The sequence below is a fragment of the Colletotrichum costaricense genome (assembly GCF_030867565.1).
Source record: "Colletotrichum costaricense strain IMI 309622 chromosome Unknown Scaffold_7.1, whole genome shotgun sequence".
Taxonomy (NCBI): domain Eukaryota; kingdom Fungi; phylum Ascomycota; class Sordariomycetes; order Glomerellales; family Glomerellaceae; genus Colletotrichum; species Colletotrichum costaricense.
Genome location: NW_026848236.1, coordinates 1,599,507 through 1,615,509, shown reverse-complemented (window position 1 = coordinate 1,615,509; position 16,003 = coordinate 1,599,507). Strand labels below are relative to the sequence as shown.

The following is a 16,003-nucleotide window of genomic DNA, read 5'->3' as shown; positions in this document are numbered from 1 at the left end:
GCTCGGTGGTGACGGGCGAGGCGTCGTACAAGGAGCAACACTGGCTGAGTGGGTGGGAAGGGGGAAATGCGCTCAATGGGCGTGTGAGAAATAAGCGAGAGAGACAACACTAAACAGCGACAACGTATAAGCAACGTATAAGCCGTCTGCTAACAACCTACCTTTCGCTTATAAGTTACGTTGGCCATGAGGTGCGCAGGGAGGGAACAAGCGCGCAAGACCCATGGACCTCCATGAGCGTTTGTAGGTGTGGGTGTGAGAGACTGACACGCAAGTGTGCACATACACATACAGCAGACAGACGGAAAGAAAGAGGGAGGGGGGGAACCAAAAAAAGCGACTGAAGAATTGTGAATGGATCTTACGGACATAGGCCGAGAAGAGAGATGAGGTACCGGAGTGCAGATGAAAAATATGTCGGTAAAGGAGAAGACAGGCAGGGGCCAGAGAGGGGCTCTGCAACGCAGGATGCCAACAACATACGAAGGAATGTGCCACTTGGGGTCAAGTCAAGCGAGGTTGCAGATGAACGTCTTTTACTTCCCATAAGAGAAAGAGGATAAGTGTCGAGTCTGGACTGATCGTGCGGTTGACGATCTCCACAAGCGCATAGCTTACCTACAGGCTACCTGACCTCACCTCATGCAGGCACTGGCAAGTAAGGTAGATATTCCTGCAATAAGTTCAAGGGGGAGCAGAGTGTGCGAGCCAGGAGCATAGGTACAAGCTTATCATTTTTTCGCGGTGTGGGAAGAAAGAAGGGATTAAGATATAGGTAGTCTGCGATCTGGGGAGGTGAGGTTGGTGAAGAAGTGGAATGAATGGAGGAAATCTATTCGCAGGGTTCTCATGATGGGAGGGGGGCTACGAGGTTGACAGGGAGCCCCCAGCGAGACTCTGCATCGTCAAGCGAGCCGGGAATTTGTTGATTGGATGCGATTAAGCGAAACTGGTGGGTCTCGGATCCCCGCCCGCAGCGTCGGGGCGGCCACCACCCACTCTCCCACTCTTTTCTCATCTCATCTCACTGTTCCATTCTCACAGCAAGGTGCCTTAGCTCGACAACAGTGGACGGATACAGATCCATGCCAACGGATAAACAAACACCTCAAGATCCAAGGGCAGGCAAAGTATTTTAAGATGAGATGGGAGCTTTGATACCCCGGATTGTCGTCAAATGCCAAGTCGCTTCGCAGTGTACGGATTCGGTAGCTATGTTCAAGTTGGGGATCTTCAGTTGGCCGTCGCCTTTTCCCGCCATGAGGTATGTCGAATGCACGCCACGAGCCATTGAAACATCTGCCATGTTGACTTTCTCGCACAAACGCCGCGCACGTTGAACTGTAAAGTTCTCCAGATACAATGCCTGCCTCGACGCTCACGCAAGTTGTCGGAAATGCAAGCCCAAGATCCAGCCCACCAGCGCAGGAACTTTTGCTAGCGTCAAGCCGACTTGGTGAAGCATGCTGCTGCAAGTCATACTTGAACTACTGTCTTCTTACTCTCTGGTTTCTGTCGCCATTACATCTCACACCTCAATGCCAAGGTAGAATGTTCTAACGGGACCACCGAATCACATACCTCCTGGCCGGTCAGGTAGTCGCATTGTGCGGATGGCATACACCTCGCAGAAAGGGAAGTATTGAAGGTACTTAGTAAGCCAAGGTAATCTAGGAACCCAAAGCTCTGTAGGTACCTTTCCGGTAAGGAAGTTACCGGCTGAGGTACGCATCCCATCTAGCAGTAGGTAAGGTAAAAGATGGGCGATCTAGAAGTTCTGCATCAACCATTTCAAATCCCCCCTCATCCAGCCAGACGGAGTCCACTTGCAAAAGGACTACGCTGCAGAGGCCTGATATTTGCATGCACCGGGTCTGCAATGATGGCCAATGTTGAGTTTCCGGATCGACCGCCGACCCCAAGCTCCAACATACTAGCCCCCCCTGCCAGCTGATACAATGTGGTGGAAGCGGCCAAGGGACGGATCTGGGTCCTAAATAGAAGTTTGGAACGTTCCATATGCTGGAGACTCGTCAAATTTATACAGATAAGGCTTAGCGCCGTCATGCTTGCAGATGCGCACTCTCCACACGGCTTACACCTCGCTCCACCCTGAGCGCTCGGCTTTCAGCTGCTACTTTTCCACCAACACAACACCTACGTGACCGCATTTGCCCCCATGTTTGCATGGATTTCCCCATATCCCATATCACGTTGCAGAGATATCTGGCCATCATGGTACTTGGTAGAGCCCGCGTCGTTCATTGCTGCTCCTCCTCCCACGATTAACTTCCCACAAGAAACAGCGTCGGGTTCCCATCAAATTGCCGTCATGAAGCCCTGAGATGACGAACACTCATAGCAGCTCAGTCCGCATAAAATCTGTGCTAGAGAACACTCCAGTGTGTATGGTAAAATCCGGGCTCGACCATTGTCGCAGGCTATTTGGGGTTTGCGCGTCACGTACATAAGGCCAGCAGCCTTCACCAAAGCTACCCAACCAACACTAATCGAAACGCCAGACCTCGGGCCGCCGGCTCTGAACATCTTCGAGGGACGAGTGGCCATACTGAAGGAGAATACACAAGTCGCACAGTGTAACGTTGGGTCTCTATAAAATAACCCTCTCAATGTATTGAAGGGGGCGTATCGGCTTCTTTGCTACGCAATGTCGTCAGAAGGAGCCAAAAGTGAGCCAAAAGCCCACCAATGTCGAATGATATTGTCATGCAGTGGGGACGGTGCTTGTCAAGGTGCAAGTGAGTGAATCATGCCTTTTATCAACTCTCATCATCTGGTATTCGCAAGACCAATTGGCTATTTCGCTTGGGGTTTCACGAATGCTATACGGTAAGTGCTCCCGTCGCTTAGACGATGGGTGATCCCAAGTGTATCCTTGACGACCTCATGCACTACTCATGCTGCCTTATTTTCACCTTCCTTTGGTGCCGGGCGATTTGCCTGTGCTCCAGGAGACGCCTTGTACAGTTCGTTGACGTTGAGCTTCTTTAAATCCTCCCAGTCACTGCGCTCAATAACACTCATACCGCAGAAACTCTACGGACCAGTCAGTTTGATGCTCGCTAGCTCTATCCTACTAGTCATCCCTTACCTGGAAAACATCGACAAGTATGACTTTGTCGGCATTAGTGAGATCGACTTTGTGCCGCGGGCTGACGACGCTGGCGATTTGCTTAATGAGCGTGTCGCGATCAAGTGAGTTGTTGCTGCGTATGGAAGGTCTGATGGCATACTGCCAAATATGTCAGCCTGAATCACCCAGTCAAAATTTGCCATGAGTGAACGTACTGTGCAGGCCGGCTTCTCAGTCCGAGCATCACTCCCTTCTTCGACCTTCTCTGCGTCGCCTTCTGCAGCCTGAGCTGTCTCATCTACGAGATCGAAATGCGCGGCCAGAGCCTTTCTAGCGACTCGCACCACGCCGTTCTCAGATGCCTTATCCATAGAGGTGACCGGCGTCAGCCGGTTGATATACTTTGTCTTCCTCTCCTTGAGATCAGTGCAGACGCTGGCGTCTATGCACATCTTACGGCAAAGCTCCACGGGGTCGATGGGATCCCTTGTCTTCATGAAGAAGACACACTCGATCCCAGCCTTGATGGCCTTGAACGTACGCTTGGTCTTGCCCTTGTTGGCTTCGCTGATACCATCGAGCTCCTTCTTTATGGACGCTTCAATGTCCTCGTCTTCCTCGTCTGATTCAACTTCTTCCCCGGGGGGAACGATGCCGTAGAGTATCTTTGCGTACTGAGGCGTAGTCGTATGAGTGAGCGTAAATGCGAAATGATGGCAGAATCAACAAACCTCGTCACATAGTATGCTGAATTCGCTAATGGACTTTCCGTCCATGCCTCTGGCAAATGTGACCCAGATACCCTTGTCGCCAACCCCGAGGGCGACGCCCTTGTCCTGAAGACTGGCGACCTTCGCCTTGTGTTGCGGCGTCTGCCATTTGCCGGAGCCTTGCCCACCCTACTTTCTCATCAGCCATGAACTTATACTGAAGAATAGTATGTCTTCTCATAAGATTGTTCAGGCAGGGTCGGGAGGAATTAACTGCGTAGTGCAATGTACAGAAATCAGATGAAAACCTACCTTGCTTCTCTTAGCGGGATGGCCACCACCGCCACCCGACTGTTTCCTCTTCCCATCTGTCATTTTGTAGGAGCTTCGCGAGCTGCAGCTCTGAAATCTTCTGGGATGCTGCGCCGAAGCCCTTGTGGGCTGTGAGTGTGGAAATTGTGCCTTGTGGGATTGCTGAGAGAGAATGGAAGCTTGGTGTGCTGCACTGAAGATAGCTAGAAGAGGTAAAAAGTCCACACCGCCCAAAGGCAAGAAATCAGACGAGCTGGACCCGCTATACTTTCTGCGTCTTATTGCAGCCTGAGGGTCACTTCCCAACAACCAGCCATCGTCAACAGCCATCAGTTCGATGGTGCTTAATCGAAGCTTCTCAATTGACATCGTAGGGCTTGTTTTTAAAAGGGTCGAATATGAAAGCTCTATCGTTGAAGCGATTGGCCTTCAACGATGCCAATTTGCGTTCTGATAATTAAAACCTGACAAACAAAACACGATTCGGTTACGATTTCTAGACCTTGATCCCACGATTCTTTAAGTCGAGTCTTATGCAAGGGAACGTCAGCTGATGTTATCAATTGCATGAATTGAATGTGCCGGATCTCATGCTGGACGACTTGCCGGGAAGTCAAAGTCCAGCTGCGTGGAACTATGGCAATTGAATATTTATCTAGTTGCTTAAACTTCAGCTTGCCTCCTTGTGAGTACTAGAGACACAGCGGAGGGAGAAAGACGATGCGCCTGTCATTTAGTTGCTAGGTACAGCTCAATTCCACTTGACGAGACAGGTCAAAATATCAATGAAGACACAGAACTGCCATAATTCTGCGCAACCTTGGAGCGCTGACTGAAAACGCACTTATGCCAAGGTATTCCTCTCATGTAATTTACGCCGCGGTCGTCTTCAAACTACTCTCCGATACAAAGAGCCTTCTTTCACATTTTCCTTTTGGTTATTGTGAATACTTGAGCCATGACACGGCTGAGGCCTGTTGATGGCTTGAAAGACAAAGACCGTGTGCTAAAGTGTGCGAGTGTGTCTATTGTCCGCAAGTCATCACTCGGTAGGCCGTCGTCTCATATCAATAATATCCGGTGCAGGAGAATAATGAAATACCGATCTAGTTCATATGTAATCTAGCCGTAGTCGTCTCACTACGTTTTACCAACCAATAACCTAAAGCCAAGGATAATCACAGAAGCAACCAATTACGTCTAGCCATGCGCCAGAAAACCATTTCCTGCGCCGAGGGAATCAAACCATCTTCCATGAAAAAAGAATTGCTGTCGTCTCTTTACTCGACCTTGGCGTTGTTTCTAGCGCTGGCCTCAGCAGTCATGATCAATGCTCTTGGCGCATCCTCCTTGGGGAGGTAGAGCTCGACAAACTGTAGTGTTGTGGGGTTGTTGAACTCCTGGTCAGTCAGGAGCTTCTCAAGTTCATCCTTTGTCTTGACGACGAATTTCTTGGCTGTCTGCTCGGTACCGCCGAACACTGTCGCAAGTTCCTTGTACTGCCACTGGACAATGTCGTTGTACTCGGCCTCCATGCCGTGGATGAAGCGCTCGATGGTGTATCCATCGTTGCAGATGACGAAGCTATGATGCAACGTTAGCGTGAGATTCTTGGAGTCGGTGCAAAGGAATAAGGGGAGTTGGACTCACATTGTCGTCTTCAAGCCGTGGCGCAACATGGTAGTGACCTCCTGGGCCGTAAGTTGGAATGATCCGTCGCCGACGAAGAGAATTGTCCTGCGGTCCTCTCCCGCATCCTTGGCTGCGAGAGCAGCACCTTGGGCAGCACCGACAGACCAACCGATACTTCCCCAGAAGACCTGACTCAAAGCTGTGACCCCAGCAGGGAATTTGGTGTCCCAGATACCGAAGTTGGCCGTTCCGGTCTCGGTGACAACGATGTCATTCTCGCGAAGGTAGTTGCCAACACGAGGCCATAAGTAAGCCTGGGTAATGGTTTGCGAGGGGTCCGAGTTGGGGCTGGGCACTCTGTTGATGACCTCGGGTGATGTGACGACGGAAAGCTGGCTCAAGTCAAGACGCTCAGTGACCTTGCGGAGGACTCCGCGCATGGTGATGCCAGGGTATTCAGAGTATCTGACTCTCATGTGTGTGCTGTGGAAGTCGATGGTGTTCAGCTGCGATGTTCTGTAAGAGAATCCAGCGGTGTTGAAATCGCTCTGCAAGAATTTTAATGAGCTGTCTTCGGACTTCTAGGAGCGACGAGGCAATTTACCTTGAGACCACCAATGGACAAGATCAAGTCTGAGGACTCGAGTCGCTCACCAACATCGGGTTGCGAAGCGGTACCGGCATAAACACCGCCGTAGTTGGGGTGAGATTCGTTGACGGCACCCTTTCCCATGGGCGTTACGAAGACAGGAATCTTTGTCTTCTCAAGGAGTGCATGAACCTCGGGGAGGACGCGGTGGCGGATAGCGCAGGCGTCAATCAGCATGACGGGCTTCTTGGCGGCATGAAGGGACTTGAGGACGACGTCGACAACGTAGTCCTCTCTGTCAGGGTCGTTGATGGCCTCCTCGAGGTCGATGGGCTTGTTCAGGCGCTGGCCCTCGATCTTCTTCTGGACCATGTCGGTGGGGAGCATAATGTAGACGGGGCGACTGCGGATCCAGCACTCTCGGAGAGCATGATCGATCTGGTTGGCAATCTCGGCGGGGTTGTTGAGGCGCGCAACATCGCATGAAATTTGAGAACTCATGTTGGAGAAGACGTTGAAGTCGCCGTTGCCAAGGGTGTGGTGCAGGAGCATGCCGTTCTTCTGAGAGATCGTAGAGGGGCAACCGACAATGTGTACGACGGGAATGTGTTCTGAGTAGGCACCGGCGAGAGCGTTGATGGCGGAGAGCTCGCCAACACCGAATGTAGTGATGATGGCAGAGATGCCCTTGACACGGGCGTAACCATCGGCAGCGTAGCCTTGAAGAATGTCAGTTCGTCGATCGAAGCTTACTTGGCAAGTTGATAGGTTGTAGGGATACTGACCGGCGTTGAGCTCGTTGACATTACCAACCCATTTCAGGCCGCACTGGGGAAGATAGTCGAGGGCAACGAGGTTGAAGTCACCGGGAAGGCCGTGAACGGAGCGGACACCGACCTCATGGAGTCTCCTGAAGAGGTATTCGACGACGTCGACAGGCTCTATAAGCCCTTGGGTTCTGATATCAGCCATGATCGGATATGTGTGTGAGCAGCTGATGGTGTAGAAGGGGGTAGCTTTGGATGCTACCTCGAGTGTATGTTGTAGAAGTGTTCGTCTGTGTAGATCTGGAATGAAGAAGGAGAAAAAGGGTCCCAGTCAAGGCCAGAGGCGTATAGACTTATATCAGAGTCAACAACCTGCGGAGATGGCGATGTTGTTGATGGTCCCAGTCGGACTTGGACTCACTCGAGTCTCGGCATCATTGCATGGGTCGGCCAGGATCGTCAAGTCAGACCACTGGCCATTGCAGATTGAAACGACAGGGCCATCGGCGATGGGCGACAGCTCATGTAGCTCCATTTTCGTATAAGTGACAAGATACTACGAGCCAGCGAGGCGGCTGAAGCGCAGGCAGTGGGTACCGGGTCTCGGCATGCGACGGGTTCGATCAAGATTTGGGTGAAAGGGGACCAAGATGGGGGTCCTGGCACCAGACGGGAAAAGACGCGAGATAGTAGCGTGGTTACCCATCTTGGTGCGGCTCAGAATAGAGTAGAGGGCGAGCAGACAATGGATGCATTGCACCGAGTAAGGAGATACAGTCAACAGTGAGTGATGTAATGGAACACGCCACAGGAGGTTGCGGTCACCAATACACCGGGCTCAAGCCGGGCTGGGCCGGTGGGTTCCGGAGGTGAGGTGAGGTGAGGTCCCAGATATCTGAGGGAAAAAAAAGATTTATTCTGGTACCTTGTCACTGTTCGACGTAAGGCAACATTCTACTGATAGTGAGACAACAGAATGGGACGATAATAAAGTTGCTCGCGTTCAGGGCAGAACAGGGAAGAAAGCGAACGTATCCGTCCTGAGCATCCGTTTCCGTACGTGGTTTGTGGATTTTGGGTCCTCTGGGAGAAAGTGCAGGAAGGAAAAGTGACAGTGCTGGGCAGCATAAGGCCTAGAACACGTCAGGACCAACCAACCTAACTAACCCTTGTCCCTGCCTGCCTGTGAGTGTGAGGCAATGGAAGCCCGCTTCCCGGCTGGCAACTTGGCAAGGTACGCAACCGTTGACAGCGTGGGATCTGCATCCACCCCGTCGGGAAACTGCGGCGTGCCCTGCTGTTTCCCACCCTCCCACGCTCCTTATCCGTGCGAATTCACAATTTAGCCAAACTTGTAACCTTCGCATCCTGCTTTGAGCCAACATAAGACCATAACATGAGCTTGGAACCTCAAGGATCAGCGGCAATGCACTAGAGCGACTCAGACAATTCCATGGGGGGGTTATTGCTTCGCTTCCGGGTTTCCCTGACCGCCCCTTCCTGTCGTTGTCGTGCGCAAACTGGGGGGAAAGGGGAGCGGCGCACCATTCGGCATGATCTGATGTTGGCCCCAGCCTATCGGCCCTGCTACGGCGCAACGGCCCAAATAAAACACAATGGAAGTACCATTGAGCATCGTGCGCCTGTCAGCTGCGGAGCCGGGCCCGGGGCCCGCTACGCTCGACTTCGGGCCGCCGCTCGAAGACCGAATTATCTCGCGATGCCGTTCGGACAAATCGCTTGGACCTCAGCCCCGAACCTGAGGACGACCGAAGAGAACGACTGACCTCTTCTCTTAGTTTTGGGACAAGTTCTCCAGACGAAATACTTGGTCAAACATCAACTCGACAGTTCAGCTCTGTCACTGGCCCATTCGCCTGCCTAGACAGAATCCTGCAAATATCAGATCATGTTCTGGGGATCTGCAATGGCCAATCGGAAAAGCATGACAAAGATCTGCATGCATAAGGGTCTACAAAGATAGGAGTTCGTCATTCTTCACCTCAACCAGCTACAAGCAACAACGCCCAACCCTTGGTAAGCAGTAAATGCTTACATGCAATACAATCCGAACCAAACTTTACAGAAATGTAGTCCGCTTGTTTCACTATTATTCTAGGTGGAGGGTATGGTAGGTGTTCTACATGCGGTTCAGCATGCTGTCTTGCTCTGCTGCCGCTGGAAGAGTAGCATCGTCTATCAAAGTCCAACGACCGTGGCTTTTCTCGCGATACTACCACGTGTGCCCGTCGCCGTTGGTCATTTTATTTCGTACACATTTATACAGCTCGAACCGCGTCGCTTTCAATCGCAACGGCCGTCTTTCCAACCCGTCCGCCATCGCTCTTCCCATTTGCTGCAGTCAAACTCCTTTTTGCCTAGCTTCCGATTGACCTCGTTGTGCGCCTCGCACAGCCAGTTTCCAAACTCGCTCCGCCCCTCCACTCGAATCCGTTCTTTTTGTATGTACGATTGGAAATCTTCGGCGCACACCCAGCAAGGGTAAAGCTTGGAAAACAGTCTCATGAAACCTCGAAGGTCGTCTTTCTGGCTAGGGGAGGGCTTTTCGGGGTACGTTGCTGCGATCGAGTGTAGCAGTTGCCAAGTGCCTCGTCCAAGGGCCTCGACATCCGGGGGGCAGTCGTCGACAGGCGCCGAGGCCACTGGAGTTGGTTTTCTGACTGAGCCGTTCATCTGAGAAGCCCAGCTCGAAAAAGCGCTCTTCGACGAGCAAGACCGACATCTAAAGATGACGCATGTCAGCTGAATCTCCGGTGAGGAAGCACCGACGGATTGAACCACCGCCGAAAGATCACCGTCAAGGAAGTTATGGGAACTTACGGTTTGCCATCTGGGCCCAAGACCATTCCCTTTGGTAAAGGCTTGGGCTGCTCAGCTGCCGCTGTCGCCGCGGGGGCTGTGACGCTGCTTAATTGAGGGTCTCGCTCGGCGTCGGCCATGGCGATAGTACTGCGCGAGAGTTTCGCCCTTGTCGCGAGAAGCGAGGCTAATATCGACGGGCCCTATAGAAAGAGAATGGATGCGACAAGGGACTTTGAATGGGGTGGTCTGCCCAAGTGCGCGCGATGTCGGACAGTGTTCGAATTTTGGTTGGGAGGAATTTGTAAGCTCAAGAGCCTCGTCAGTACCTCGAGGAAAGGATGCCGATGGCGGACCGTTATCGATAACCCACCAAGGCCACTAGAGGTCAGGTAAGGTAAGGTACCTCAAGGTACAAGGATCGCAAAGCATTATCTATTCTCGACCTGAAATTCCAAAGTGATAATGCCCGGTCCAACCAAGGGTGGCCGGCTCCCGTCGGCAAGCACCGGTAGACTTTCGACGTACCCAGAACCCGTAATTGGGATCCGGCCTGGTCTATCGTGCTGCATTGGTGTGGTGTGAGGCGGGAGTCTCTGGGTATACGGATGCTGTAATCGGCGCCTTAGCGGGGGATCCGCTGCTTAATCGATTCCACGCTATCCGCAAGGTACCGAAAAGATGAGGTGGGGTGTTTCTTGTCCCTGAGCCGCATGGCAGTCATTCAAGGTCAACCCATTTGTCCACCAGGCAGCCGTCTTTTCGGACCGTCAAAGTGCATCTACGACCCGGGGGTCCTTGCAGATGTATCCGTAATAAGGTGCGAGTAGTTCCACTTGGTTCTAGCAATCGTGTGCTCTCTCTACTCATTGAGACTCGGGAGCAGGCCATGTGTCTGGTATTCTCCAAACCCCTCCCCTTTATATATCCCGAGCGAGAAATTCGATGAACTTTACTGTTGTCTCGCATGTCTGATACGAAGAACTCGTCCAGTACTTCACTTCTGCGGTGCTTCGTCAGATTAGTGACCTCGATGCTTTGAACTTGTGTTCCGCGTCGGAGTTGACAACGGCGAAGAAGCTGAGTCGGTCGAGGAGATTCGTGTAAGTGAAATGGCACCGACTTACCTAAGACAGTACGTAACTCTACATCAAGCCAGCTCCGCCTGCCAAAATTCACCGAATTGCCCGCGGCGGGGCACCGTCCCGTCGTCCAGTGCGATAACCATTATGACGGCCAAGTCAAACCGCAAAGTGCGCAGCTGAGCGGGAAGTCGTCACCGTTGATTTGATACTCCAGCAATTGACTTTGAGACGTCTGATAGTTTAATTCATTCGCTTTACTCATCACGACACAGCGGGCCGCAAAGACATTTGCCATGGCTCAGAACCCCTCATTTGCTTTGGCAGTCAAGGTGCCTGTCCTGCTGCTCAAGACAAAGTCAACTCCGGGCGACTCGTACGAGGACTTACTCTCAGGTGAAACTGACGGGTGTGCCTTCGAACCAACTTTTGTCCCGGTCCTGCACCACACCTTTCAGAAACAGGGCATGGCGACGGTCAGGCATGTCTTGCAGCAACGTGAGATTAATGCTGGCAACGACGCCTCTTACGGCGGTCTCATTTTTACCTCGCAGCGAGCGGTCGAGGCGTTTGCCAGCCTGGTGGATGAGAAGAAGGGTCCGTCGGATTCGCACCCGCATCAAGAGCTTAAACTCAAGCCTCTCGACCGTAACAAAGCAGAGCTAACCGGATTGACAGGCACTGAAGAAGAGTGGCCTCATCTCCAAAATATACCAGTCTACAGCGTTGGCCCGGCTACCACACGAGCTCTCCAGTCCGTCTCACAGCACGCCCCGTTGCAAATATTCGGCGAGCACACGGGCAATGGCGATGCCTTGGCCAAGTACATTTTGGACCACTATGGCCGATGGTACCAAGACCGGCAGACGAAGCCACCGCTGCTCTTCCTCGTTGGCGAGCAGAGGCGGGACATCATCCCGAAAACCCTCATGAACACCGCTTTGCCCAGCGAGAAAAGAATCCAGGTGGACGAGGTCGTGGTCTACGGCACGGGTGTCATGGAGTCTTTTCCTCAAGACTTTGAGAAACACCTGAAAGATACTGAGGGCCTGCCGATGCGGTGGGTAGTTGTCTTCTCCCCGACTGGTTGCGAAGGGATGTTGCGCGGGCTGGGGATGCTGGACGAGTCCACAGGGAAGGTCAAGAAGGACGGGCTCGAGGGACGTAAAACGTTCATTGCAACGATCGGTCCGACGACGAGGGACTATCTAAGACGAACGTTCGATTTGGATCCAGATGTTTGTGCTGAAGAGCCAAGCCCAACAGGCGTCCAACGAGGAATCCTTGATTTCATGGGACAGCAGACATAACGTCTTTCTGAAAATATACAAGAAGAATAAACCCTTAAATGAATCCCTAAAAGCGCCCAAGTGATAACCAGACGACGAGGAGATCATAGGAAGCACTGGGGGTTTGTGCCCTGCCTATGACTATATGTGGCCATTTCAGCCCGTCTTTCCTTACGATTGCAGGACACGTTCATACATCGTTAGGAGAGATACGCAGTTGACAAATCTTTCAGCTCCAAGCCAGCATGAACCGCACGGAACCTCCTCGCTACCTTAGAGACACGACCGATGTTTAGAGCTTGGATGCAGGTTGTGTGCATTGCTATACCGTTTGACGTTACACGGGCACGCGCGATGAAGGAGACCTTGCCGGTATGGGGCTGAAATACGTTTTGATTGGCTGCTTGTCCATTAAAATCGAGACGCGCCTCACGCGCGCCTCACGCGCAACTCTTCCGAATTTCAACGCGTCGCGTACCAGCGACGCGTTGAATGCCACACGGACCACGAGACCCAACTGGGGGCCTTTTGGATCCTTTCCTAATCAAACGATGAAGTGACAAAAAGGATTGGTCAAAGAGAAACAGAAAAAAACAAGCTTCTACATGTGAAGCATTTGCTGAGCCGGGAACATACAAGTGCCTCACACCCATTCCGATTTGGCGCTCTCAACGCCTCTGGTTCCTTGCGTGGCCCCACGCATAAAATGAAGATCAATGGCTGGAAAGAAATGTTTTCGTAGTACCGTCTCCTTGTCGAGGGAATGGCGGCGTTGCTCACAATGAAGCTATTCTCGTCCCTCGTGAAAGTAATTGCGGAAAAAGAGGGGGTAGTATCTCCGCTTTTTGCGTAGGTTATGCCGTGCCATCATAGCCAGCGTTTGGTATCATTCAAAAGTATAGCATTGGTGATAATGACGACGAGGAGAGAGCCACCAGACGCATCTGTTAGATATCTCTCATCAAGCCAAGGGTTCGTCAAACGTCAATCGTCTTCTAGCCAGACTGACGGGAGTCCTCGCTGAGGAGAGAGCGACGGGTGTCTTCCATGCCTTTTGAGCAGGACTAGGCGTGATGTTGACAAAATCTGCGAAGTCGAAACCTTGCCCGGGCGTGTTGGGGAACATGTTGCCGCCACCTGGGGTGGTCATGTGTGAAGAAGGCAGAGTCATATCTCGACTGACCTTGGAAGGAGGCGTCGAAGGAGGCTCCATCCTTGTCTTGGTAGATGGAACGGCGGGTGACGGAGAGGCAGCCAGGTATAGCAGAAGGTCGGCGCCTTCTTGGCCGGATTTGACGGGTTCACCGTTGGCGCCTTGGTCCTTGGTACGGCGATTGGGCAACATTCGATTGCGCATTGGTGGTGTTGTAGGGGGTGAAGACCGAATATTCGTGGCCCTGAATGACTGTACGGGCAAGAGATCGTCTTCATCATCCGAGGCTGCCGCAAAGTTTGGCGACACCAGGTCGTCTGCTAGTCTTCGAGCCCCCTGAAAGAATGAAACATCGGGGCCAGTAGATGTGGTGAAGTGTTGTTGCCTTCTGGGCTTAATCGGAGACGATTGCGCTAGCTGATGACTTTCTTTCCACGAAGTATGGCCGTGCAGCGACTTGATGGGAGTAGGGGACGAGCGATAGCGTTTGCTTGGGCTAGACGATGGACAGTCGAAAGATGCCATGTAGGTGCGCTTGCGATGGCCGGTGCTCCCGTTGCTGGAGCCGATGGCGTCGGAAAAGAGGGGAGCTTTCAGAGGAGAGCTCATAAGGGCTCTCGTTGGATATGGAAGGTCGGAGGCGCTCGAAGAGGAGTCGGACAGGAGGTCTCCCTCAGTTAAACGCTTCCGTCGCAGTTCCTCCTCATACTTTGGTTCGATGGTATCGAGTGTTAGGTCTTCCCAGCCATGCTTGGTTTTGAATTGGGCGAGCGCGAGTCGGTTCTGCAGTCTTCGGGCTATCTGTAAGATTGTCAGGATCAGGGACATTCTGCTTTGTGAGGTGCGTTGTGGTCTTGGCTATGGCCCTTTGTCAACATACCTTGCTCACTTCCACCCTCTTCAAGACCTTGTCCGCCACCTCTTCAGGTTGTTGCTTCCACACAGAAGACATGGCTTGGAGGTAGGGCATGCAGTATCCCGTGGATTGTGTTGATGCTGTTGCTGGAGAGGAACAGGCCCGTCGTCTCTAGTCAATGCGATCTGAGTAGGAAAGTGAAGCGTCGTAAGCGTCGGCTGTCACCTGCTATAGTGAAAGCGGGGGAAAGGAGGATACTGGGTGACGGGAGTCCAGTCCAAGGGCCCGATCGTTGACCTTGAGGATGGGGGGGGGGGGGTTGAGACCTTGAGAAGCCCGTAGCAACCAACGGTCAAAGGAATGGTGGATGAGGGGTTGGATTGTTCTTCTGGAATGCGTGGGAGGAGGGAGTGTATACAACCACAAAGGAATAGAGGGGTGTATGTGTGTGTTTTCAAGGTATAATCGAGGTAAGGAGCAGGAAGTTGTCCCAAATCGAAGTCATGCACTGCGTGGTCGAGATTTTGCTGTGGAGGAGAGTGACAACGGAGGGACCTGGCTGAACGGGGAGAAAGAGGAAAGTTCAGATTGAGTGGTGTTTCCACCTGGTCAGCTGGGAAACGTAGCGCAGTGAGTGGCCCGGTCTCAGCGGATGGAGGACCCAGACGGGAAGCAAAATTCACCTACAGTCCACTGGACCCAACCAGACTCCGGGGCCACCTGCCGCTGGGCCCCTCTGAGTCTTCACCTCAGTCCGGGCAGGTTTCCCGTCCCATTGACGTGGAAACGACCTGAAGCGCCAATTGTCCCCTCAAGGCTCTACCTTTTACCTGCCATCGCCCGACTTTTGCTCTGGAAGGTATCATCCACTGTCCTGTTTCGAGAGCTCGCCCGGACCTTCCCGTTCCTATCCTAAGGTACCTCAAGATAAGCGCAGGTAAGGCGCCTTACGGAGTATGTAGATATTTCACTCCCATCTTGCTCTTGATACCTTACTTGCATTCGATCTTCATCTTCAGGCAAGGGAAAGGCTTTTGATGGTGCGCATTTGGCAAGCGCCGGACCCCGTCAAGCTGAGTGCCGATAGCCTCCACTATGCGCTTTTAGGACCAGCCCCAGTGAGGTGTGGGCTTCTTCAGAGGGGAGGTCATGCTCAACTCACATACTGCGTTTCTCAGACTTCCCAAGCAACTAAGGTAAACCTCGTCGAGGCCCGGGCAGAAGCGACGGCGCGGATCAGAAACGCCTTACCAAAAACGGATCCAGCTTCCCCAACCAGCGGGTTTGCTCATCTAACTTGCACTTGTCACGGCAACTGAGGCGAGGGCGGGACCAAAGAATCTTTCGTCCTCGTTGCCAACCTCATGCTTCTCGTACCTCGAGGCTTGCCTGATGCTCGCTTTTTTTTCTCCCCCCCCCCCCCCCCCCCCCCCCCCCCCCCCCCCCCCCCCCCTTCTCTTTTTTTTTTTTTTTTTTTTTTTTTTTTTTTTTTTTTTTTTTTTTTTTTTTTTTTTTTTTTTTTTTTTTTTTTTTTTACGCATTGGTCATGTGCGTCGTAGCGCGCAATCACCGTCAAGGGCTTGACTGAACGAGACGGCAAGTATGCGCCATACTACTCTCAAAAACTTACTCCGTCTCCTGTTGATCCGTACTGATGTAAGAGCACTACGGCGGACTTGAGATTCGATGTATCGTGTTG

General features: G+C 52.4%; 5 protein-coding genes across 5 annotated transcripts; 1 reads left to right on the top strand and 4 right to left on the bottom strand.

Moving 5' to 3' along the window:
- Positions 1-2,916: 2,916 nt before the first annotated feature.
- Positions 2,917-4,179, bottom strand: CCOS01_07726 (THUMP domain-containing protein; the record flags this gene model as incomplete). The annotated part of the gene is made up of 5 exons (XM_060455889.1): positions 2,917-3,057; positions 3,113-3,253; positions 3,310-3,768; positions 3,826-3,993; positions 4,117-4,179. The coding sequence occupies 5 exons, from the start codon at positions 4,177-4,179 to the stop codon at positions 2,917-2,919; spliced, it is 972 nt and encodes a 323-aa protein (XP_060313781.1).
- A 1,217-nt stretch (positions 4,180-5,396) lies between these two features.
- On the bottom strand, positions 5,397-7,309 carry CCOS01_07725 (thiamine pyrophosphate enzyme; the record flags this gene model as incomplete). Its single annotated transcript, XM_060455888.1, has 4 exons — positions 5,397-5,700; positions 5,767-6,296; positions 6,353-7,056; positions 7,123-7,309. 4 exons carry the CDS (start codon positions 7,307-7,309, stop codon positions 5,397-5,399), a joined length of 1,725 nt encoding a protein of 574 aa, XP_060313780.1.
- A 2,099-nt stretch (positions 7,310-9,408) lies between these two features.
- CCOS01_07724 (Erv1/Alr family protein) lies at positions 9,409-10,064 on the bottom strand (the record flags this gene model as incomplete). The annotated part of the gene is made up of 2 exons (XM_060455887.1): positions 9,409-9,847; positions 9,946-10,064. The coding sequence occupies 2 exons, from the start codon at positions 10,062-10,064 to the stop codon at positions 9,409-9,411; spliced, it is 558 nt and encodes a 185-aa protein (XP_060313779.1).
- A 1,238-nt stretch (positions 10,065-11,302) lies between these two features.
- On the top strand, positions 11,303-12,316 carry CCOS01_07723 (uroporphyrinogen-III synthase; the record flags this gene model as incomplete). Its single annotated transcript, XM_060455886.1, has 1 exon — positions 11,303-12,316. The coding sequence occupies one exon, from the start codon at positions 11,303-11,305 to the stop codon at positions 12,314-12,316; it is 1,014 nt and encodes a 337-aa protein (XP_060313778.1).
- Positions 12,317-13,256: 940 nt separating this feature from the next.
- Positions 13,257-14,418, bottom strand: CCOS01_07722 (uncharacterized protein; the record flags this gene model as incomplete). Its single annotated transcript, XM_060455885.1, has 2 exons — positions 13,257-14,249; positions 14,329-14,418. The coding sequence occupies 2 exons, from the start codon at positions 14,416-14,418 to the stop codon at positions 13,257-13,259; spliced, it is 1,083 nt and encodes a 360-aa protein (XP_060313777.1).
- Between the last annotated feature and the right edge of the window lie 1,585 nt (positions 14,419-16,003).